Source organism: Adelges cooleyi, unplaced genomic scaffold, assembly GCF_023614345.1.
Source record: "Adelges cooleyi isolate 19-005CV unplaced genomic scaffold, UGA_ACOO_1.1 ACOO_flye_CR_arks_rails_tigmint_CR_PRNA_9, whole genome shotgun sequence".
Classification (NCBI taxonomy): domain Eukaryota; kingdom Metazoa; phylum Arthropoda; class Insecta; order Hemiptera; family Adelgidae; genus Adelges; species Adelges cooleyi.
Genome location: NW_026096579.1, coordinates 5,400,238 through 5,424,599, shown reverse-complemented (window position 1 = coordinate 5,424,599; position 24,362 = coordinate 5,400,238). Strand labels below are relative to the sequence as shown.

The 24,362-nt window shown below is 29.2% G+C and overlaps 1 protein-coding gene across 33 annotated transcripts in view; it reads right to left on the bottom strand.

The window, feature by feature from the left end:
• LOC126846503 (uncharacterized) overlaps positions 1–24,362 on the bottom strand; it is a 123,051-nt gene that overhangs the window by 43,938 nt on the left and 54,751 nt on the right. For 19 of the 33 annotated variants that reach the window (XM_050585971.1, XM_050585965.1, XM_050585955.1 and 16 more), the window contains 3 exons: positions 22,516–22,611; positions 21,920–22,015; positions 21,324–21,419 (listed from right to left, as the gene is read on the bottom strand). In XM_050585971.1, coding sequence (XP_050441928.1) covers positions 21,324–21,419; positions 21,920–22,015; positions 22,516–22,611 — 288 coding nt within the window. Of the gene's footprint in view, positions 1–1,494; positions 1,843–2,608; positions 2,817–3,316; positions 3,413–21,323; positions 21,420–21,919; positions 22,016–22,515; positions 22,612–23,152; positions 23,230–24,362 lie in introns of those variants that run through there. The other 14 variants (XM_050585938.1, XM_050585947.1, XM_050585960.1 and 11 more) reach the window with 9 other exon arrangements.

Below are 24,362 nucleotides of genomic sequence, written 5' to 3'. Positions count from 1 at the left end.
TAATAGCCTAGCTGCCGAAGCCATAAAAAAAAATAAAATAATTATAAAATTAATTAAGTAAATAATAGTTTACAACAAATTAATATAGTTTGCAAAATAAAGATTATATTGAAAATGGTCATAAAAGTAGTATACAGCAATGTACATTACAATATTGAAAAAATGATAAGTACACAACAAATAATCATATTTAATACAAATATAAATCAATAAAAAAGGATACACACAAAAATTAATAACATCTTTATATGTAATTCATTTTTATTAAAAAAAAAATACATTTTAAACATTGAAGAAATGATACACAACAAATAAGCACATAGAAATATAAATCAAGGGAAAATTATACACACAAAAAATAAATGTCATGAAACCACTACCAACTTAAACTTTAACCATTCCAGCCGACAAGTCTGGGACTTGGTAAGAAGACTCGGTTCGGAATTACCTAAGCCCTAACAATGTGGCAGCCTGACTTATGGAAGTAGCCAAGGCGAAAATGGATAAAGTACACAAAAAGAACGTGAGATCGACTAGGCAGCCGGCTTTGACGCGGGAACACAGCGCAGCGGTCCAAAAACCCAAAGGTGGTTAGCTATGTTGTTTAGTGACATACTTATTCTCTCTCATTACTGCTCAATAGGCAAAATACCGACCATAGTGTCACTACTAGTCATCCCATAAAAACTTTTGTGTAATTATTTGTATTTTATGTAAGTTATTTTACTCTATCTTTGTTCCGTTATGACAACACCCTCTTGTGATGTCACAACGTTTTTCTTAAATAGACTAGTATTTTCGGTTCCCTACTCTGCTGTATCGATGCAATTGTTTAGGTCACATCAAGTATGTAGAGTTATAGCCCATTCCTGACTTTGTTGTACAGGTGTATTTTTGGCTGTATCCATACGGTTTTTAAAGGAAATCAAAATATTTTTTGGAATACTAGGTGTATTTACTACAGATGTCTAGGTATAACATTTGATAGTAACTTAAGATGGAATTATTATATAAATATTATAGTAATGAGGCTACGTTCTTCACTACACAAATATTATAAACTAAAAAATATCTTACCTGTAAATATATTGCGCAATATATATATAGCTCTTTATCAGTCAGTGTTCCAATATGGATGTTTAGTGTTAGGTGGATTGTCCGAAATTTGTTTAAAGCCATTACAACTTCAACAAAACAAAATAATAAGAATCTTTTTGGTACAGGTGTACTTTTGGCTGTATCCATACGGTTTTTATCGGAAATCAAAATATTTATTGGAATACTAGGTTTTTTACTAGTTTTAACTCGTTACTTTTCCCAATATTAGTAATGACTCACCAAAAGTATCTAGCAAGCAAGCGGGGACCGTTCTCATACTATATTATTCATTAGCTATTGAACTACGTTTGGATATAAAATGCTCTAGGGTATGATTTTTAGAATATCAATATTGTAATTCGCCATTGAACTACGTATAAAAAAAAAATGCATAAGTCCAATAATGTACAATATGACGTTTAATATCTTATGTAGAATTAAATAATCTCATGTTGAATACATTTTTTTGACTCATGAAGTCGTTTACAAAGATTACGGCAATACCTTTTATTTGATTTAGAAGTCTCTCTTTTTCATCGTCTATGAATTCCTTATTATTTTCCCATAAACAATGCACTATGTTTCTGTTTATATACTTTACCGGAACATTCTTTAATCCGAGAACCATACATTGTGTTGCAATTATTAACAATTCTTTTCCAGCTTCTATTTGCCAATATCTTAATAAATCAACTGCTAATTCAACAGCATTCTGATACAATGGATGTAATTTGTTTGTGTCATCTAAGCACAAATATGAAATAACATTTTAAAAACAGTTATAATAATGTATAATTTATAAGTGAACTATGTCATGAAATAAAAGCTAGCTAGGATCAGGGCCATATTTTAGATTTTAGTTTATTCTTTTTTAAAGATATACATCAAACATAAATGAAATGTGCATTAAATATTGGTTCTTATTTTCTTATTTCGCTAAGTTCAGACTCGTAATTATATTAAACATAAAAAAATCAGGAAAAACCCCCCGATTTTCATTAATCCACGTAGAATTTTAATACAGTAATTTCAAACCGGCTTGGCCTGTTCATCAACCAATTTACAGTCAACCACAAGTAGTGGGTTATATAGATATAAAAATCCCACAAAAAAAAAAATCATTAATATTATTCTGTAGAATGTATAATAAAATACCAAAAAATCATTTTGAAAGTATTAAGTTTTTCTTGATTACAAAATAGTTTGATCGGATGTTTTTTAGTACAACATTCTAAATTTAAATTACTATGTATGTGTTTTAAATCTACTTTCTGCCATATTTTTAGAACATGTTTACAGCAATTATGTTCAAAATGTATATTTTTTAACGATTAAGTTTTTTTAAATTCAACTGAGAATTAAATAAATATAGGTTTCTTAAACCCGCGCTCAAAAAAAGAAAAAAGTAACAGTGGTATCTACAGCATGGATATCAGATCAATTAAATTAACCTACTCTTTCTTTTGCGTATTATACAAAAATAAACCAAAATAATGATTTAGATACTTACAACGACCAGTATTATTATCGAAGATAAAACATCTGGTTAAAGAAGGCTCAAGAAGCATGCGTTTAAGATTATCTATAGGATCATCATTATCGTCCGAGACTTCGTACACATTTTCTTCATACAAGGGTGGCGGAGCCCATGTATCGGACAGCTTCACCCTCAGCTGTAGGCATATTTCATTCGAGGCATACCAAGCATCTAATATAATCTGAAATACATACGTCCATATAATTAGTTCTATTAGTGTTATTATAGAGTTCTCAACGACTGTCCTTAAATACTAATAGTATTATAGTATAACAGTTTTGTAGCTTCTGTGAAAGGTCAAATAAATTTTAGAGGTTCTGGGAATTAGTGAATTCCTAGTATATTAAGATACCTAAATAGTTTCCATGATATCATACCAGTCGTTTTAAGTTAAATTATTATTATAGACAAAAAGTAAAATATTAATATTACTTCAAAGTTTTGAAGATAACATGTGTGTTGCTATGAAAATAAAGGAGTACAAATCTATGGCTTGGAGCAAGAAGGGCCAATGTCACTTTTTGCAACTTTCGGAAAATGAGCTTTGAAGTTTTTATTTTTCATTATGCTCTATGTTAATTTTTTTATCAAACTCTTAATAAGTAATTCAATTTTTGGCCTAAGAGTGTGATTTTTTCACAGTATATAAAGAATGATTTAATTTTTGCCATTTGCCATCACCTTTTCTTCATCCAAGGGCTCTGCCTCCTCGGACTGGTTCACCCGCTTCAGCTCTGAGGATTTTTCATCCGAGGCATTCCCAGCATCTAATAAAATCTGAAAGACATACACACTATAATTAGTTCTATTAGTATTATTATAGAGTTCCCAACGACTGCCCTCAAATACCAATAGTATTATAATATAACAGTTTTGTAGTTTCTGTGAAAGGTCAAATAAATTTTAGAGGTTCTGGGAATTAGTGAATGCCTAGTATATTAGGATACCTAAATAGCTTCCATGATATTATACTAGTCGTTTCAACTTAAATTATTATTTAACACAAAAAGTAAAATAATAAGTACAAATCTGTGGCTTGGAGCTAATGTCACTTTTTGGAACTTTCGGAAAATGAGCTTTGAAGTTTTTAGTTTCCATTAGGCTCTATGTTAATTTTTTTATCAAACTCTTAATGAGTAATTCATTTTTTGGCCTCAGAGTGTGATTTTTTCACAGTGTATAAAGAATGTTTTAATTTTTGCAATTAGCGGTCTAATTTTTTTATGCACAAAATTGACATTGACCCTTCTTGCTCCAACCCACAGAAATAGTTTTATAAGTTTTTGAATAATATTCATAATTTTTATTTTTTAATAGAATGTTGCACTTACGACGAGGCCAAAGGAATAAATTGCAAATAACATGACACAACGAAGACGCATGTTTGAGTTCATTACCAAAAAAATACCTATAACAAAAAAAAAACAATAATAGGGTCATTCCATAACAAATCACCTAATGTGTGTGCGAGTGGATTATTTAAACGCCTCAAACTTACATATCCTATGCTAACAATTCCATAAAACAAACAAATGAAGAAAAAAATGATTAAACATTTTTTGGGACTTAGGCGATGCTATTACTGAAATTTGTTGTAAAAACACTTTAAGTTTACGATCACGTTACTATAATGTCTAATTATGATATCGTAATGGAACTTTCTCTTAAATCTTTTAATTTAAGTGTTCTTTTTCGTACACTTATTATTATGTATGTAAAACATTTGCTAAAAGTTTTGTAATAGAGACTTTCTCAAGGTCAAAATTTAAAAATATTTTTCATTCTGATACATCATACTATACTCTTTTGATTCATAACTTTGTTTTAGAATTTTTTGGTTTTTTTTTTGTGAAGTACAAACAACTTCAATGTTTGGCATTTTAATAAGAACTATATACTTAAGAACCTCTAACTTTTTGTTTTTGACCTTGAGTACGTAAAAAAAATGTATTCATAGTCATATAATACGAAATTTTAGAAATTCAAAGTCTCACAGCTCCTAGTAAAAGAAAGTCTCCATTACAAAACTTTTACCAAATGTTGTACATATATATATATATTATGAAATTTTTGTGCTGTAAAAGTTTCAGAATCGTTGGTTTGATGTGTATGGATAGCGGGCAAAAAGAAGGTGATTTGCAACAAATAACAATAACCAAATACTTTTATTGAACTAAAATTAAACTGTTGATATTTATTATTATTAGACTTATACTATTACCACTTTTAAAAACAAAAACTTAACTTAGAGAGGTTCTGTTATTATCTGAGGTTCCGCTATGGTCTACTCTGAATTCCCGACTAACTACCTAGGCGATTTGCTCGTGTCAACCGACGGGCCCAGAAAATGTCAAACTAAGAGGTTACCTACACATAAAAAATTGTAAAAAAAAGTTATGCATCAAACAAGTATAGTATGATGTATCAGAATAACAAAAAAAGGTTTTGAAATTTTGACCGTCGTAAAAAATTGAATAAAATCATAAATTTTGAATTTGTTTTTCAGTCTTTAAGTACTTAAATTTTTTAGAAAATTTTGTTCAAGTATATTATGAAAAAGAACACTTAAAAAACAAAATTACAAATTCATTTATGAATTAATCAAATATTTATTGATTAAGACAGTTAATCACCGACTTATATTATTTACTCAGCAAAAAAAAATCCATATTAATTATCGATATTAGTTTCCAGTTTTGTACAAAATAATGTCCTAGTGATATATACGTTTCCGATAAACTGAGCAGTATTAATGCATAGAATCTTTTCGATAAAAATACATGGTACCAATTTATGAGATATTGAATTTTAAGTTCTTGTTTATAATATAATAAAAGTTGTTATCCGTGATCGGTTGCCGTGATATCGGTTTTTATATTAGACAACGTCCGATCGTGTGCTCGCGGTATACCTATCAGCCACAGGCCAAAAATGTTTTATTTATTACTTGTTAATTAAATATTTGTTATTTAGCAAAATGTATTTTTTTGTTCTACAGTAAATTTAAATTATTATCGAAAAATACAAGAAATAAAAATATTTTAATCAAACAGTTCTTGTATATGACGCTACCTACTTCCGAAACTTAAATAGTAAATTGCAGACCACTTTTTTTTAACTAGTCGGTAACCTGTCTGCAATAATTACTTTTAAAATTAAAAAAGTTTTGAAATCAGGACGGGAGGGCAAGTTCGGTTGAATATTGCGGGCAGATAAAAATAACACAACAATCCACCATTACATCGACCTAAGACTTTAATAATTCAAAGTTAATTATTCAGAGCTAATCGATCAATAAATAATACAATAAAAAAAACTTAGTTTAAAACGCTAATGAAATTACGTGCAGTTAATTTTCAAATGACGATTGCACTCTAAAACATACCAAAAAAAAAATAATTTTAAATGTTACTTACTTTGTAGTTGTTTGATAAACCTTATAGGTTAAGTTATGTGTGAGAAATTCCAAAAATCACTAGTACAGTTTATGATCGGTTTGACTTTATGTAGTAAGTTTTGTGACTCTTCTCCACTAGCCGCATTTACTTAAATTGTAAGTTACACTCCTTTTGCAATATATTGTGTTTACATAGAATAACCAATCGGACACTATTGTAGATGGTAAGACGGCTCTTCGCTACCCCCACTTTGTCTGGTTAGTCCAATTAAAACGCTTGCTCAGTCGGCGTCAGAAAGAAGATTTTTTTTATTTTTAATATAACGAGAATTATTAAAAATATACATTTTTTTTATTAAGCAATTAATTCAAAAGTATGAACATACAGGGGGGGAAATGTTTTGTTTATTGATTTACAACTTTAAAGCTATGTAGTGAATGAACTTTTTTAGATCAATTGTATTGTTTTCTTAGTCGAGTTTTAATTTTTTAAAAAAATTTTATTTATTTTACTTTAGAAATATACAATCTGTACAATGAGCACAATAAGCATATATGATAAAAGTAGAGATAAATAACATGAATACATTTTGATGGAAGAAACTACTTATTAGTGACACTTCCAATGATTTTTTTTTTTTAAACTTATATTTACATTGATTTAATTATGTATTAATATTAATTGATATTATTAGATAGAAGATCACGGCACCACTTACGTTTTAAACGTCTGGGTAGGTCTCAGGTATGGACAAGGTGAGAGGTTTTTATAAGGGGATTAGAGTGGGAGAGTAATTAATGTGGAATCTTTTATAGTAGGAGATAGCTTCTTCATGGACTGTTTTTAAGTTAAGGTCGTTATGGAGTGTATAATTAGAGATATAAGGAGGTGCATTGATTAATTTTCTTAAGACATATTTTGAAAGCATTGAAATTTATTGGTATTGGATTTTTAGCATTGACCCATAGCTGAAGGCCGTAAGTCCATATGGGTTTTATAAATTAGAAGCTTAGTATTAATATCTGTAAATTTATTGTTTACGACTAATGATTTGAGTAACCGCAGACGGCTATTTAAAGACAACCGTTTATTTTAATGTGCTGAGCCCATGTGAGTCGTTTATCTAGTGTGAGACCGAGATACTTGACAGAGGAAGAGGAGGGGATTTGTTCTCTGTATAGGGAGACACCAGGACAAGGAGAAGTCTTAGAGTAAAGGTAGTATGAACTGATTTTGATTGATTAATTTTAAATCGCCATTTGTGTACCAGTCTTCCATTAAAGAAGATGATTTTGCAAATTGACGGTGCAATCTGTGGGTCAGAGTTACAGGAAAAAATGGCTTTGTCGTCAGCATAATCTGCAACAATTGTGTTAGGAGTTGTGGGTTGGTCTGAGTTTTCATTTAAATCTTTTTTTTATTAAAAAAATAATTTGTTTATTTTTTATTTAATAGAAATTTATTAAAATTATGATAAATTACTCAGCTTTTTTTATAGTTTAAATAAAAGATTGGGTTGTCTTTGAAACCGCAAATAAATTGCTTAATTTGTTTAACAATTTATAGTCTATCACTTATACTATCACTTTCTGATCCGTTCGGTTAGAGAGACAGCATTATGAGAGACAACTTAATGCATTAGCATGAAAGCTTAGGTTTTAATATCTAAGTAGAAAGATGCGCCCGCGTTTTTCTAGTTCACCTGTCATATTTGGTTATCAAGAACCCAATTATTATAATTATAATATTAAAAATTTTACTTTTTTTCACAATTATTGTGAAAAGAATAAAATAATCAATTTTTCTTAGAAATCGCCCTAAATTTTCGGAAAAATAGTCTTCATTAAAAAAGTTAATTATTTGTTTATGGTACCATTTAAGTTTAGAAAGTCGACCTTTGATGGATTTTGTAGACCTCAAGAATAGACATTATACGTTTTCAGTCGGTATTTTGCTATATTCGTTTTCTTTGACTGCTGTTTGCGCATCGATGAAAAATAATAAACCGTCATAAAACAAACACTATGTAATAATACACGTGCACCTTTTCGTTTTCTCTAAGATAATCGCATTTCTAAGTTTTTATAATAATCGGAAACACTTAATTGACTGTGGACGACACCTTGAACAAAAGTTCGTCGCTGGACATGACGTACAAAATTCGGGGCAGAGGAAAAATGGCACCTATTAAACTGCAGTAGACGTCCGAACAATTAAAATTTTCTCATATGCTGTAAACACTAATCGTTATAATTATAATGATTAATTATTATAATCAAAACTATTTTGGTTAAACGAAATTACGTGGTTGTGAGTGCGGATATGGCGCCCACGGCGACTATGTATTCGATTAACGGTATTCCTAAGTGTTCGTCAATAACTGGCAGCGTTGCGTTAGGGTCCTAACAGAATGACGTAAAAAACATCTATACATATAATATTTTTAATTACAATCAAAGCGTTCTTTGTTCGACATGATCATACCGCAGGTAATACATGCAAGGGAAATAACTATTGAAAACGGAATGGTCCGTTTAGAATTTTTCGTTTCATCGCCTGCAAAAAAATCAACGTTTTCGTATCACACACACACACACAAACACGACAGAGGCCAGTGGCATAATTATGGTAAAATTGGTTAGAAGGTCAAAAATTCATACGGATGAGTTTCAGATATTATATCCATGTCACTAGTTTTAAGCCGACGTTTCAGACTATTTCGGTAGAATTACACTTTTACCGTAGTCAATTTCCAGAGGTAGGATGGGAGGTGGAGTGCGGTAGAGAAATGCGCGCAGATAAAAATGGCTCTACGCGCTTTACTCTACTGCACTCCACCTCCTATCCTATTCTTTAACTTTTAGTAACTTAAAAAGTAATTGTCCAAATCTGGTTATCGAGCAGTTGAAATTTTCAGCAAATTATTCTTAACAAAATGGCTATCTTGAATATTAAAATAGAAAGGTAATAAAAAAAATAAAAAAATAATTTTAAAAAGTAAAATAGTTAAGTGCAATAAAGTCATGATGCTCATAGCGCAAATGAGTATAAATTATTTTTTAAAAAAAAAATCTTAAAAATATTCATTAGAACAAAAGTTTTTTCATTTATCAAATTTTCCTGGGCCACCCTGTATAACCATAAATGAACCATTTAGTCACTCTTACATCATAGATTCCAATATAGAAGAGAATATTCCAATTTATAAAAATTAAAACAAAAATGTAACAAATGTAAAACAAATCATACCCACCCTAAAACTAAAAATGCATAAAGCACTCAATTGCCATTAGATACAAGGCTCTTATCGATATTTGTTTTTTTATCTGTGATCACTAGATTGCTCTAAAGCCAAAATTTGGGTTTCCAAACCATAATATGCAAGGTTTTATTTATGCTCTGAATTTTCGTTGTATGTTATAAATGCGTAAACAACACACGGCAGTAATATTTTTTTTGCGTTTTATTTACCTTAAACCCGTATCGGTATTTTTACATTCAAAATTTAAAATCTTTATCATTACTTTTCTAAATAATTGTATATTCATTTTCTTTAACGGAAAAACCCGATTATGAAACACGTATTAAACATTTTAATCACGATTTAAGTTGTATTATTTATTAAAAATAAGAAGAATACTTGTTTTGATTTATTGTTTTGTATGCTTGTTCAAACAGTTCCAGTTATACACCAATGTCCAAATAAGAAAATATTCGAAAACAAAAACAGCATCTTTTATCATCGAATTAGTTAAATTATTTCAAGTCTCCAACGTTAAAACGATATTGATAATTATCATACATTTTTGTTGTATGTTATAAATGCGTAAACAACACACGGTTAGTAATAATTTTTTTTGCGTTTTATTTACTTTAACTTCGGATCGGTATGAAAAACATGAGTCATATGGTTCATAATAATACACATAACAAAGCTCCTTGATAGTAGATGTACTCAACATTTTTCGTACTATTATATGCGTTAGTATATCAATGGCCTTGTAGTTTCTTTATTTTAACATATTCGATATAGACACAAATGTTTGTATACCTTAGGGTAGAATTTACAGAAATGAGAAAATTGTAAATATATTATAATATATTATTATTGTTATGTATAATATATTGTAATATTATCGCTCAAAAATGACAAATTTGACAATTTCATGCTTTTTGTGAGAGCCAAGCTTCCACTTGCAACGTTAGTACACCGTATCGAACATAAATTATCGTTTATTGGGATGATACTAATCACGATTAATTTCTGAAACTAAAACATGTATTCTAAAATAAGTTTATTTTTAAACGGTAAACGTTTTGGAAACACTTTTTGTTTAATTAAGTAGTATTAAGTTTAAATAAATAACATAAATTAAATAAAAACGGAGTTTAAAAGTTATATAAAATTATATTAATATTTTAAGACTTTGAATATTCCCATTAAGCAAAAAAAATGCTTACACAACATTATACAAACGTAAAACAAGTAACTTTAATGATTAAATAAACGTTTGAATTGAGTTAAAATTCCATTAAATAACATTAATGTAACATTATACAATGTTTATGTAGAACAAATTTGGACCAAAAAGCTCATGTTGTATGAATATAAAAATTTAACACTCAATAAATGTTAAAATTAAAGCTTACTACAACCTTGACAACAAGACTAATTACTAACGATTTTTCATTTTAAGACTAAACTCTATACTTACACAATGTTTCTATAGCCCTATTTGGGATAATATATGCGGTAGCTTATAGCCTCATCCGCCCGCCCCTACTTAGTTATTTTACGAATTTATAAATAACAAGCCATATTATTTTAAATTTGGATTATATATATATAAATTATGTTAGTAGTAAAATACTAATATAAATATCGCAAACTGCAATATCATGTAGCGAGACTTATTATACCAATATTAGAATATTAAAGTCCCCTAAAATTTGTTAAAGCGACATTATAGGAAAATTGATTTCTCAAGTAATGACATCTAATTTCGAGATAAAAATGTATCCATGTAAAAGGAAAAATTTTGGTGCGACGCAAAATTAACCAGTATTAACATTAAAATTTATATATAAATAGGACGATGATGATGATGCTATGTGATTGTGCTGGGACGCGACCCGTCACAATTAAGATAAGGTGTTACTATAAGAGATTTAATATATTATGTATATATTTAAAATATAGTGCTGTGGATCGCACATATAAAAATTAACAGGTTTTCGTAGTACCTCTAAAAATAATTTCGTATTACCGGCGGCGGCCGTACAAGTTATAATGTCAGATGTGCGATAATTGCTACGCAGAATATATATATAATATATTATATGTATGCATAAAGAAACTTTTGAAGCATAAGGCCATAGGTGCTTATTTAAAGGAGCACACAGCACAATTTTCTTAAAATTATTATTACATTTTAAGTTATTGTGGTAAGAACTATTAAAAACGATTTGGTCAAAATCCGATGCAATAAAATTATTTTTTAAGGAGATATTATAGGATATTTAGAATAGCCGCGTGACGTCGTTGGGCCGAGCTCGCCATAACTGCCTATATTACACGTGTAAAAGTAGCTCGCTTTATACAATATGATTTACCAACCTGTACATTTTATTTTTAACAATTTTTTTTTCCACTGAAATATGTGGTTTTTTGTGCTAAATACGATAAAAGTATCAGAATTTTAATATGACGATTAATTACGTGGGTTAAATGTTGTATGAACATCAAAAGTTATGTATTTATAATTTAATCCTTTAACTATATTTATCTTATATTAGCAGATTTATATTGAAGTAACATATATTATAAAAACTTGTATGGATGTTTAGCCAACAACAGTAATTAAACGTTAAAATTAAAATATCAACTGAGCATTATATGAATATAAAGGTTTTTATGTTTGATATTTAAGTTTAATTTAAGGTTATAGAAAGATTACAAATAATATTTAATTTAAATATTACAATTTAAACATCTATACTGTGTTATATAAACATTCATATTTAAATATTTAACTTATAATGCACAAATAATGTTTATACTATGTTCAAAATAACTTAACATTAAACATATGTTATATGGGTTGAGATATTTAAACTTGTATTTATGGTACCTATGCATTACTATAAATATTTGCTTATTTAATATTTTGTGAGCGTAATTTATAATGCAAATAGTTTAATTTCTAAAACTAAAACATTTAATATTAATAATATTTTATTTAATACATTATTAATTAAATATTCTATTATTAGTTAATTTTCAAAACTAATTTTGTTTAATTAAGTAGTAGTATGTTTCAATAAATAACATAAATTAAATAAAAACGGAATTTAAAAGTTATATAAATAAGATTGAATTGCCACAGACAGTTCAGAAAGAGGAGAAACTTGTTGAACCCCCTCCCTGAATTACCTTGGCAGCAGCGAGATCTTTGAGTACTAACGGTTTGATAGGATGTTCAAAATTGTTTATTGACCAGTAAAATTTTTCAATAAATTATTTTTAATTTAAAAAGGTAAGTAAATATATACATTGCCATTTAAGTTTCAGTTTATGTTAATAGCGCTCTATAGTTTTTCCATCTCTGCTTATAGCATAAACACATTGCTCAAGGAACAACACCTCTAATTCTCATAATAGATTTTAAATAAAGTACAATTTTACAATTTATACCTTATTAAAGATATTGATCTTTTGCCGTAATTATGAAATTGGTTTTAAAATTGAACAAAGTAATTCAGAAACAACAAATTTTTATAAATTTGAGGAAAACACAATAAATGAGTATTTTTTTTCTTGTAGTTTTTGCTTTAATTATAATTTTTTAATCATTATTAAATTATAATGACTACATTTTATAATAAATTTGAATGGCATGTATTGTCTTGAAATACTAAAAACCTTGTTTAACTTATATTTAAAACTGTATAACTATCGGTCGTAAAACTATCAATATTACAAAACCTACTACTTAATGTCGCGTTTAAGGTGATGCGCGCATTGGAATACATACATTCCACTGTCGGTGACGATAAAGGTTTGGACTAATTTCACGGGAACGTGGCAAAGATCCGAAATTTTCTCACCCAACGCAGCGTAGTGGAATGTTCAGCTGCGATACAAGACGGCCTTAGTTACTACGACGAGTTATCAAAGGTTCTCATGCAGGACTTTGTAATCTCCAAGTGTCAACCGGAGTACCAAACATTAGATACAGACGCATTGAAAAGATACAGCGACACAAAAAAATTGTACGAGTTTTATGTAAACAAAATGAATGAACACGTTAGACACGTGACCGGTAATTTGAGCAACATGGGTTTTTATTATGACGCGTTTACACATTAAAATGGGTAATTTTTAATGTATTTTTTTTCTTTATGTAAAAATAAATAATAACGAGATAATATATATTTATAATGGAACTCATTTAAACATGCCATTTTAAATATGATATAACTTAGATAAGTTATTTAATAAAACATAAATTGTATTTTTGGACTAAATGTTTTCAGAGATTTAATAAAATATATTATAAAAGTCTTACTCTTACCGTATCCACAATTAGGTATACAATGATTTGATTTGTGATTACTAGACCTCCCTTACTTACTCACTTACTACTACTACTACTACTACTACTCACTACACAAAATATTCTATACAAATTTGTAAGGAATTGGGCTGTTTTTAAACAAAGTTATAGCGTGCCATTTAAATTTAATTTTAAGTTTAAAAATATGTAATTTTTTATAGGTGTTTTCAACATAGCTTAAAGTTATAAATTTGGTAATATAACGAATGTTTATGTAGTTTTTTGCAACCAAATTCATCATAACCACTGTGCCTATAACCTAATCTGGTTGTAATTTAACTAATTTGTATATGAGAATCAAATGTATTCTTTTTTGTTGATCTAATATTTTTACAAAGACACATCAAAATGTGATGTACATTTTTTCAAATGATATTAACGTTCAATAACAATACAAACTGTAGCGTATCGCTATGATATCGGTCTTAATCAAAAAGACAAAAATGCCAAATCTGAACCGCCAAAGCCCTGATTGGTTTTAGTAACGGGCGTTAAATGTAAAAAAGAGATCATATGATGTTTTATTTATTATTATATTATGGGTTGATTATTGAGGGGCGTCTACCGCATTAGAATTTATTAAGGCCTGTTGGCCCGTAGACAATTTTTCATTTCAACTTGATTAGATAAGCTTAATATTTTAAACATATACATTGACACGGAATTGAGAGGTCTACATTTTTGATATGTAATTTTTTTTGCTCAACTTCGAAAACGTATACAGGCCCTATTTTTGTATAAAAATATATGTTTCTACTTTGAATAGAAAATCCGATTAAAGTATTCATAGAAGACTCAGGTTATTTTTTGTAAGTTTAATATTCCTATATGCGAAATTTCATTTTTAAAAGGTTTGTAACGATTTTTACAATAACATTAAAAGCGAAAATTTAAAATGTACTTCGATCGATGTACGCCAGAGAACGCGTTACAAAGTACGGTTAAAATTACAACAAGTTGTTTAAGATAAAAATCGACAGGCTTAGAGGCGCATACAAATTTGTAGGTAAATAAAAATTGGTGTGCACAACAGTTTATGACGTACGTACCGACACGTAAACACTTAGCAGAAATTGTGTGTTTTGTATAGTTCAGTTGTCAGCTACACGGTACAAGTAAACGTAGTGTCTAATATCTTTAACCGAAACCATATTACACAAAATGCATGACAAATTTACAATTCAAATTTTAGTAATTGCGGTTTTATTATCGCGGTAACCGAAGTAGGTAGTAGACTAATTTCAAGTGCGTCCCATCACTCAACAGTGGCTTTACCATGTATTGTTCGCGACAATTTATAACATCGGTCAATTACAAGAGCCACCAACGCTAGTAGCCAGCTAAATCTTTCGCCACAATCACATACCAGCGTCAGAGTTTTACTTCGAACTTCTTCTTTGTCTCGGTTATACAAGCTAGATCGTTATTAAACACCAGCAATAAGTCGACCGTCACCCACTGGTCGTCTGGTCGGTGCGACGCCCTCTTTACGTTTATAGTAAGTAAAACGTATAAAAACGCCCTAAAATATTATCGTAACAGGCCACATTGGCTAGAATCCGAAAAAGGTGATTGAAAATCGTTTTTTAAAAATGGTCGTAAAGACCTAAATTTTTTTATAGTTATTAACCAAGTACTGCAGTCTATAAAAATACCCAGTTTTAATTTTAACTGCTGGGTTAAAGTTGAGTGACCTACTGTTTTATTACCTATAAAAATACTCAATATTTACGTTCCATTATAGTATATTGTGCAATGGTTAATTATAATGTAATTTTACTCTTCCCCCATTTTTCTCTGTTAAAAAAACATTATTAATTATGGTTTTTTTACGAAATTCAGCTCTACAAAAAAAGCGTATTAAAGCTTAATTGCTAAACCGACATTAAAAAATATACTTTATGATGATCTTAAACAAGAAAAAAAATTTATATGACACTACCGACAATTAAAGTTATGGTGTTTGTTTAAAAGTAAATAATTGCTATAATTGAGGCGCGCGTTGTTTAGCGCAATAGTTGCCTAACCAACATTTAAAAGTATGAATTTTAGATTAATTATATTAAAAAAAACTTATTAAAATTTCAATTATCTAATTTCAATTAATTTTAATAGTTTATCAATTGATGTTAAAACTATTGATAAGTGTTTATTTATAAATCATAAAATCCTCCCGCCTACGTCGCTTTAAACCCAAATATACGGAATTTATTTTAAATTGTATTTTAAATTTGAATTCAGCGACCCCAAAAAAATATAATTTTATCTTTTTTTTATGTTTTTTGAATTACACAAAACAACTCTCGAAAGGTAGTTTTTCACTCGGACGGACCGCACCAATTGTTCCACCAAACAAACGTGAATTCAACATGTTAAGTAATCAATTAGGGTTTCACAAAATAACGACCACGTTTTTACTATAAATAATAACATTAAATAATAAATATTATAAAGTAAAAAGTAAAAAATAAGACGACATACTGTACATACTGGATATATTGTATAAGTAATTTTCAATGTATTTTATTGGATTAATTAAAAAAATATATATAAAACACATCACACATAAATTTGGATGAAATCTACTAAAACAATTGTAGCTATTATTGGTGTTGTAACATTAGACTTATCTGATATATTAAAGAACGGAAAAATTATAATATATAAAAGTATGCGTTTTAATCAAATGTAAATTTTTACTCAAGACGGCTTTTTCTTCTAAATTTCTTCATAAATGTTTCAATGTTGAATATGGGTCTTCATGATGAAAGAAATTAAAAAAAAATCTATGTCGCTTAATTTTTTATTAAGGTAGTCAACAAAAGTATTAGCATGTAGAATACTATTTTCGACACCTACAACTTTTTTACTTTTGTTCTGTAACAATAAAAAAAAACCCTAGAACTGGTTGGGATTTCAAATAGTAGATTGTTGCTCTCAGCGATACTTTGCAGTGTGAGAACTGGTAATTCCATCAAGGTATCACTATAAGCTATTTTGGCATATAGAGATTCATAAATTGTTCTCTCCACATCCATTTCTTCTGTTTGTATAATTGTTAAAGTACTAACGTCACAGTATATTTGGATTTATAAATGTTCACTGAACAGTTTAACTTCATCGTCACTCGGTAAAGCTAACAGCACTGTAAATTTCTCAAATTTAGCGTACATTTTCTGATTTTACTTGGATCTGCCACCAACATTCTTTATCTCTTTAACAAGAGTTAAATAATTTAAACATAACCGTAGCATCATCATTTTAACATTGAAACGAAATGACGATGGACCTCGTATAACGCACTGATGTGTTGTAATACTGATGTTCTCGGATCTAAAACCGTTTTGTAATTGGTATCAAAATAAGTTTTTAAGTCTTCGTGGTCCGAAATCAATCCAAATGTAATGAACAAGGTGTTATACAGGGTACTTAATTAAGAATAAGACGCTGGTTTTCTCTTAAAATAATAATACATTTTTTTGTTTTGGGAAACGTTTTGGTTTTATATTGTACAATATTAAACAATATTCAAATTATTATTTTTTATTCAATTAACTTATTAAAAAATAAATAATTTGCTTAAATTTTCGACCAGTGCGTAACCAATTTTGAATAAATTATTTTAAAGTTTAACATTTAGGACTGGACAAATAGTGCGGTTGAGAAATGCGCAACTAAAAACGTATTTTTTTTATATTAAATATGAATGATTTTTCCATTACTATCGAAAATTCTTATTCCTAAATCATTAGTCTTATCGACTCAATAATAACAATTAACATTTAACATCATTTTTCAATCAAGTCTAATTTTGAATTTCATAATTTTTCACAACAATATGTAAAATAGTTTTCTCAACATTTTACAAATTTGTAGCTTTTTTTATTGGTTTTAAACGTATTGAACGCCATTCAACGGTGATTCGGACACTTTTTGTAACGGTCGGCCAAATGTGACACATGCGTTACAATGTAACATTACAATTTTAGCTTATGTCTCTACTGAATAGGTGTTACAGACATTCGTCAGGTTGGATACTCTCTTATATGCGCACGTTCTATTACAAGCACATACGTACTCGTATCATATTGCATATATTATTGTACAGAAAATATTATAATATTATAACATTGTCAATCTATCTGTTGCATACGCACATGTATCGATATTGCCTACCTAATGCGCCGCCACCGTAAACGACTGATATAATATGAGTATAATTTTAGAATTGAATGGCTAAAATGTAGACAAAAAGTAGGTCTACAATACATTTTTTTTAAAATATCAACATGTATAATAATTTGTAAATGTATTGTATTATAAAAGCTCAACTATGTATATTGTAATTAATTAACTAATGTCTGGCTAATAGCCTAGCTGCTGAAGCCATAATAAAAAATAAAATAATTATAAAATTAATTAAGTAAATAATAGTTTACAACAAATTAATATAGTTTGCAAAATAAAGATTATATTGAAAATGGTCATAAAAGTAGTATACTTACAATATTGAAAAAATGATAAGTACACAACAAATAATCATATTTAATACAAATATAAATCAATAAAAAAGGATACACACAAAAATTAATAACATCTTTATATGTAATTCATTTTTATTAAAAAAAAAATACATTTTAAACATTGAAGAAATGATACACAACAAATAAGCACATAGAAATATAAATCAAGGGAAAATTATACACACAAAAAATAAATGTCATGAAACCACTGCCAACTTAAACTTTACCCATTCCAGCCGACAAGTCTGGGACTTGGTAAGAAGACTCGGTTCGGAATTACCTAAGCCCTAACAATGTGGCAGCCTGACTTATGGAAGTAGCCAAGGCGAAAATGGATAAAGTACACAAAAAGAATGTTGAAGAATATTACCAAATAAGAAAGAAAGAATTAGCCCCACGCTGTGGCTATAGTGCAGCTTTATCGGTGAATGAAGTCAAGGCGGCAATTGGCAACGTGAGATCGACAAGGCAGCCGGCTTTGACGCGGGTTTTTTTAAACACAGCGCAGCGGTCCAAAAACCCAAACGTGGTTAGCTATGTTGTTTAGTGACATACTTATTCTCTCTCATTGCTGCTCAATAGGCAAAATACCGACCATAGTATTTTCGGTTCCCTACTCTGCTGTATCGATGCAATTGTTTAGGTCACATCAAGTATGTAGAGTTATAGCCCATTCCTGACTTTGTTGTACAGGTGTATTTTTGGCTGTATCCATACGGTTTTTAAAGGAAATCAAAATATTTTTTGAAATGCTTGGTGTATTTACTACAGATGTCTAGGTATAACATTTGATAGTAACTTAAGACGGAATTTACATATTAATCATATAGTAATGAGGCTACGTTCTTCACTACACACATATTATAAACTAAAAAATATCTTACCTGTAAATATATTGCGCAATATATATATATATTTAGCTCTATATCAATCAGTGTTCCAATATGAATGTTTAGTGTGAGGTGAATTGACCGAAATTTGTTTAAAGCCATTACAACTTCAACAAAACAAAATAATAAGAATCTTTTTGGTAGAAGGTGTATTTTTGGCTGTATCCATACGGTTTTTATCGGAAATCAAAATATTTATTGGAATACTAGGTTTTTTACTAGTTTTAACTCGTTACTTTTCCCAATATTAGTAATGACTCACCAAAAGTATCTAGTAAGCAAGCGGGGACCGTTCTCATACTATAATATTCATTAGCTATTGAACTACGTTTGGATATGAAATGCTCTAGGGTATGATTTTTAGAATATCAATATTGTAATTCGCCCATTGAACTACGTATAAAAAAAATTAAAATGCATAAGTCCAATAGTGTACAATATGACGTTTAATATCTCATGCAAGTAAAAAAAATAACATGTTGAATTCTTTTTTTTGACTCATTTTTTTATTTAAGTCTTTTCCAAAGTTTTCGACGATACCTTTTATTTGATTTAGAAGTCTCTCTTTTTCATCGCCTGTGAATTCCTTATTATTTTCCCATAAATTATCCACTCTATTTTTGTCAAAAATCCATTGCACATCATCCTTTATTTCGAGAACCATACCTTGTGTTGCCATTATTAACCATTCCAACGATGCTCTTCCATCTGCTTTCCAAAGTCCTATTGTATATCCTGCTGATCCAACGACATACCGATACAATGGATGTAATTTGTTTGTGTCATCTGTGCACAAATATGAAATAACATTTTTAAAACAGTTATAATAATGTATAATTTATAAGTGAACTATGCCATTAAATAAATACTCGCTAGGATCAGGGCCATATTTTAGATTTTAGTGTATTCTATTTTAAAGATATACATCAAACATGAATGAAAAGTGCATTAAATATTCGTTCTTATTTACTTATTTCGCTAAGTTTAGTCTCGTAATTATATTAAACATAAATAAATCAGGAAAAACCCCCCGATTTTCATTAATCTACATAGAATTTTATACAGTAATTTCAAACCGGCTTGGCCTGTTCATCAACCAATTTACAGTCAACCACAAGTAGAGGGTTATATAGATATGAAAATCCCACAAAAAACAAATAATTAATATTATTCTATAGAATGTACAATAAAATACCAAAAAATCATTTTAAAAGAATTGAGTTTTTCCTGATAACAAAATAGTTTGATCGGATGTTTTAAAATACATCATTCTAAATTTAAATTACTATGTATGTGTTTTAAGTCTACTTCCTGCCATATTTTTAGACCATGTTTACAGCAAAAATTTTTTAAAATATATATTTTTTAACGATTAAGTTTTTCTAAATTCAACTGAGAATTAAATAAATATAGGTTTCCTAAACCCACGCTCAAAATAAGCGAATAAAAAAGTAACAGTGGTATCTACAGAATGGAAATCAGATCAATTTTATTAACCTACTCTTTCTTTTGCGTATCATACAAAAATAAACCAAAATAATGATTTAGATACTTACAACGACCAGTATTATTATCGAAGATAAAACATCTGATTAAATAAGGCCCACGAAGCCTGCGCTTAAGATTATCTAGAGGATCATCATTATCGTCCGAGACTTCGTACACCTTTTCTTCATACAAGTGCTCCGCCACCTCGAACTGCTTCACCCACTTCAGTTCTGGGCATTTTTCATTCGAGGCAGACCCAGCATCTAATAAAATCTGAAAGACATACGTACATATAATTAGTTCTATTAGTATTATTATAGAGTTCTCAACGACTGTCCTCAAATATCAATAGTATTATAGTATAACAGTTTTGTAGCTTCTGTGAAAGGTCAAATAAATTTTAGAGGTTCTGGGAATTCGTGAATGCCTAGTATATTAGGATACCTAAATGGTTTCCATGATATCGTACCAGTCGTTTTAAGTTAAATTATTATTAAAGACAAAAAGTAAAATATTAGTATTATTTAAAAATTTTGAAGATAACATGTGTGTTGCTATAAAAACAAAGGAGTACAAATCTGTGGCTTGGAGCAAGAAGGGCCAATGTCACTTTTTGCAACTTTCGGAAAATGAGCTTTGAAGTTTTTATTTTCCATTATGCTCTAGGTTAATTTTTTTATCAAACTCTTAATGAGTAATTCAATTTTTGGCCTAAGAGTGTGATTTTTTCACAGTATATAAAGAATGATTTAATTTTTGCCATTTGCCATCACCTTTTCTTCATCCAAGGGCTCTGCCTCCTCTGACTGCTTCATCCGCTTCAGGTCTGAGGATTTTTCATCCGAGGCATTCCCAGCATCTAATAAAATCTGAAAGACATACGTACATATAATTACTTCTATTAGTATTATTATAGAGTTCTCAACGACTGTCCTCAAATTTCAATAGTATTATAGTATAACAGTTTTGTAGCTTCTGTGAAAGGTCAAATAAATTTTAGAGGTTCTGGGAATTCGTGAATGCCTAGTATATTAGGATACCTAAATGGTTTCCATGATATCATACCAGTCGTTTTAAGTTAAATTATTATTAAAGACAAAAAGTAAAATATTAGTATTATTTAAAAATTTTGAAGATAACATGTGTGTTGCTATGAAAACAAAGGAGTACAAATCTGTGGCTTGGAGCAAGAAGGGCCAATGTCACTTTTTGCAACTTTCGGAAAATGAGCTTTGAAGTTTTTATTTTCCATTATGCTCTATGTTAATTTTTTTATCAAACTCTTAATGAGTAATTCAATTTTTGGCCTAAGAGTGTGATTTTTTCACAGTATATAAAGAATGATTTAATTTTTGCCATTTGCCATCACCTTTTCTTCATCCAAGGGCTCTGCCTCCTCTGACTGCTTCATCCGCTTCAGGTCTGAGGATTTTTCATCCGAGGCATTCCCAGCATCTAATAAAATCTGAAAGACATACGTACATATAATTACTTCTATTAGTATTATTATAGAGTTCTCAACGACTGTCCTCAAATTTCAATAGTATTATAGTATAACAGTTTTGTAGCTTCTGTGAAAGGTCAAATAAATTTTAGAGGTTCTGGGAATTCGTGAATGCCTAGTATATTAGGATACCTAAATGGTTTCCATGATATCATCCCAGTCGTTTTAAGTTAAATTATTATTAAAGACAAAAAGTAAAATATTAGTATTATTTAAAAATTTTGAAGATAACATGTGTGTTGCTATGAAAACAAAGGAGTACAAATCTGTGGCTTGGAGCAAGAAGGGCCAATGTCACTTTTTGCAACTTTCGGAAAATGAGCTTTGAAGTTTTTATTTTCCATTATGCTCTATGTTAATTTTTTTATCAAACTCTTAATGAGTAATTCAATTTTTGGCCTAAGAGTGTGATTTTTTCACAGTATATAAAGAATGATTTAATTTTTGCCATTTGCCATCACCTTTTCTTCATCCAAGGGCTCTGCCTCCTCTGACTGCTTCATCCGCTTCAGGTCTGAGGATTTTTCATCCGAGGCATTCCCAGCATCTAATAAAATCTGAAAGACATACGTACATATAATTACTTCTATTAGTATTATTATAGAGTTCTCAACGACTGTCCTCAAATACCAATAGTATTATAGTTTAACAGTTTTGTAGCTTCTGTGAAAGGTCAAATAAATTTTAGAGGTTCTGGGAATTAGTGAATGCCTAGTATATTAGGATACCTAAATAGTTTCCATGATATTATACTAGTCGTTTTAACTAAAATTATTATTTAACACAAAAAGTAAAATAATAAGTACAAATCTGTGGCTTGGAGCTAGAAGGGCTAATGTCACTTTTTGGAACTTTCGGAAAATGAGCTTTGAAGTTTTTAGTTTCCATTAGGCTCTATGTTAAATTTTTTATCACAACTCTTCATGAGTAATATATTTTTTGGCCTCAGAGTGTGATTTTTTCACAGTATTTAAAGAATGTTTCAATTTTTGCAATTAGCGGTCTAATTTTTTTATGCACAAAATTGACATTGACCCTTCTTGCTCCAACCCACAGAAATAGTTTTATACATTTTTTTAAATAAAATGTTGCACTTACGATGAGGCCAAAGGAATAAATTGCGAATAACATGACACAACGAAGACGCATGTTTGAGTTCATTACCAAAAAAATACCTATAACAAAAAAAAAACAATAATAGGGTCATTGCATACCATATCACCTAATGTGTGTGCGAGTGGATTATTGAAATGCCTCAAACTTATGTAAGTTATGTAATCTATGCTAACAGTTCCATAAAAGAAACAAATGAAGAAGCAAATTTTTAAACATTTTTTGGGACTTAGGCGGTGCTATTACTGAAATTTGTTGTGAAAACACTTTAAGTTCACGATCACGTTACTATTAATGACTAATTATAATATCGTAATGGAACTTTCTCTGAACTCTTTTAATTTAAATGTTCTTTTTCATAATATACTTGAAAATTTTTTTTTTAACATTAAAGTACTTAAAAACTGAAAAACAATTTCAAAATTTTATGAATTTTATTCAATTTTTTTACCGACTTACAGTCAAAATTTCAAAACTTTTTTTTTTATTCTGATACATCATACTTTACTTGTTTGATTCATTACTTTTTTTTAACAATTTTTTATGTGTAGGTAACCTTTTAATTGGACATTTTACTAAAAAGTGATATTTTTAAGAGCATATAACTGTGTACCACATGAACCTGTAGTGTAGCATAATAACAGTTTATTTTTAAATAACTATTTCACAATAGTTTGGAATGCTCTAGGCGATTGCGAGTGTCATCATGGTTATGTCGAAACCTTTGGTGTCGGGTGTCCTGGGCCCGTCGGTTGACACGACCAAATCGCCTAGGTAGTTAGTCGGGAATTCAGAGTAGACCATAGCTGAACGTCAGATAATAACAGAACCTCTCTATGTTAAGTTTTTATTTTTAAAAGTGGTAATAGTATAAGTCTAATAATAATAAAAATCAACAGTTTAATTTCAGTTCAATAAAAGTATTTGGTTATTCTTATTTGTTGCGAAACACCTTCTTTTTGCCCGGCTATCCATACACATCAAACCAACGATTCTGAAACTTTTACAGCACTTTAATAAGTAAAGGCTCTTAAATATATCACATTTTAGTAAAATTCCAAACTATAAGGTTACCTAAACATAAAAAAATGTCAAAATTGTTAAAAAAAAGTTATGAATCAAACAAGTATAGTATGATGTATCAGAATAAAAAAAAAGTTTAGAAATTTTGACCTTAAAAAATTCAATAAAATTT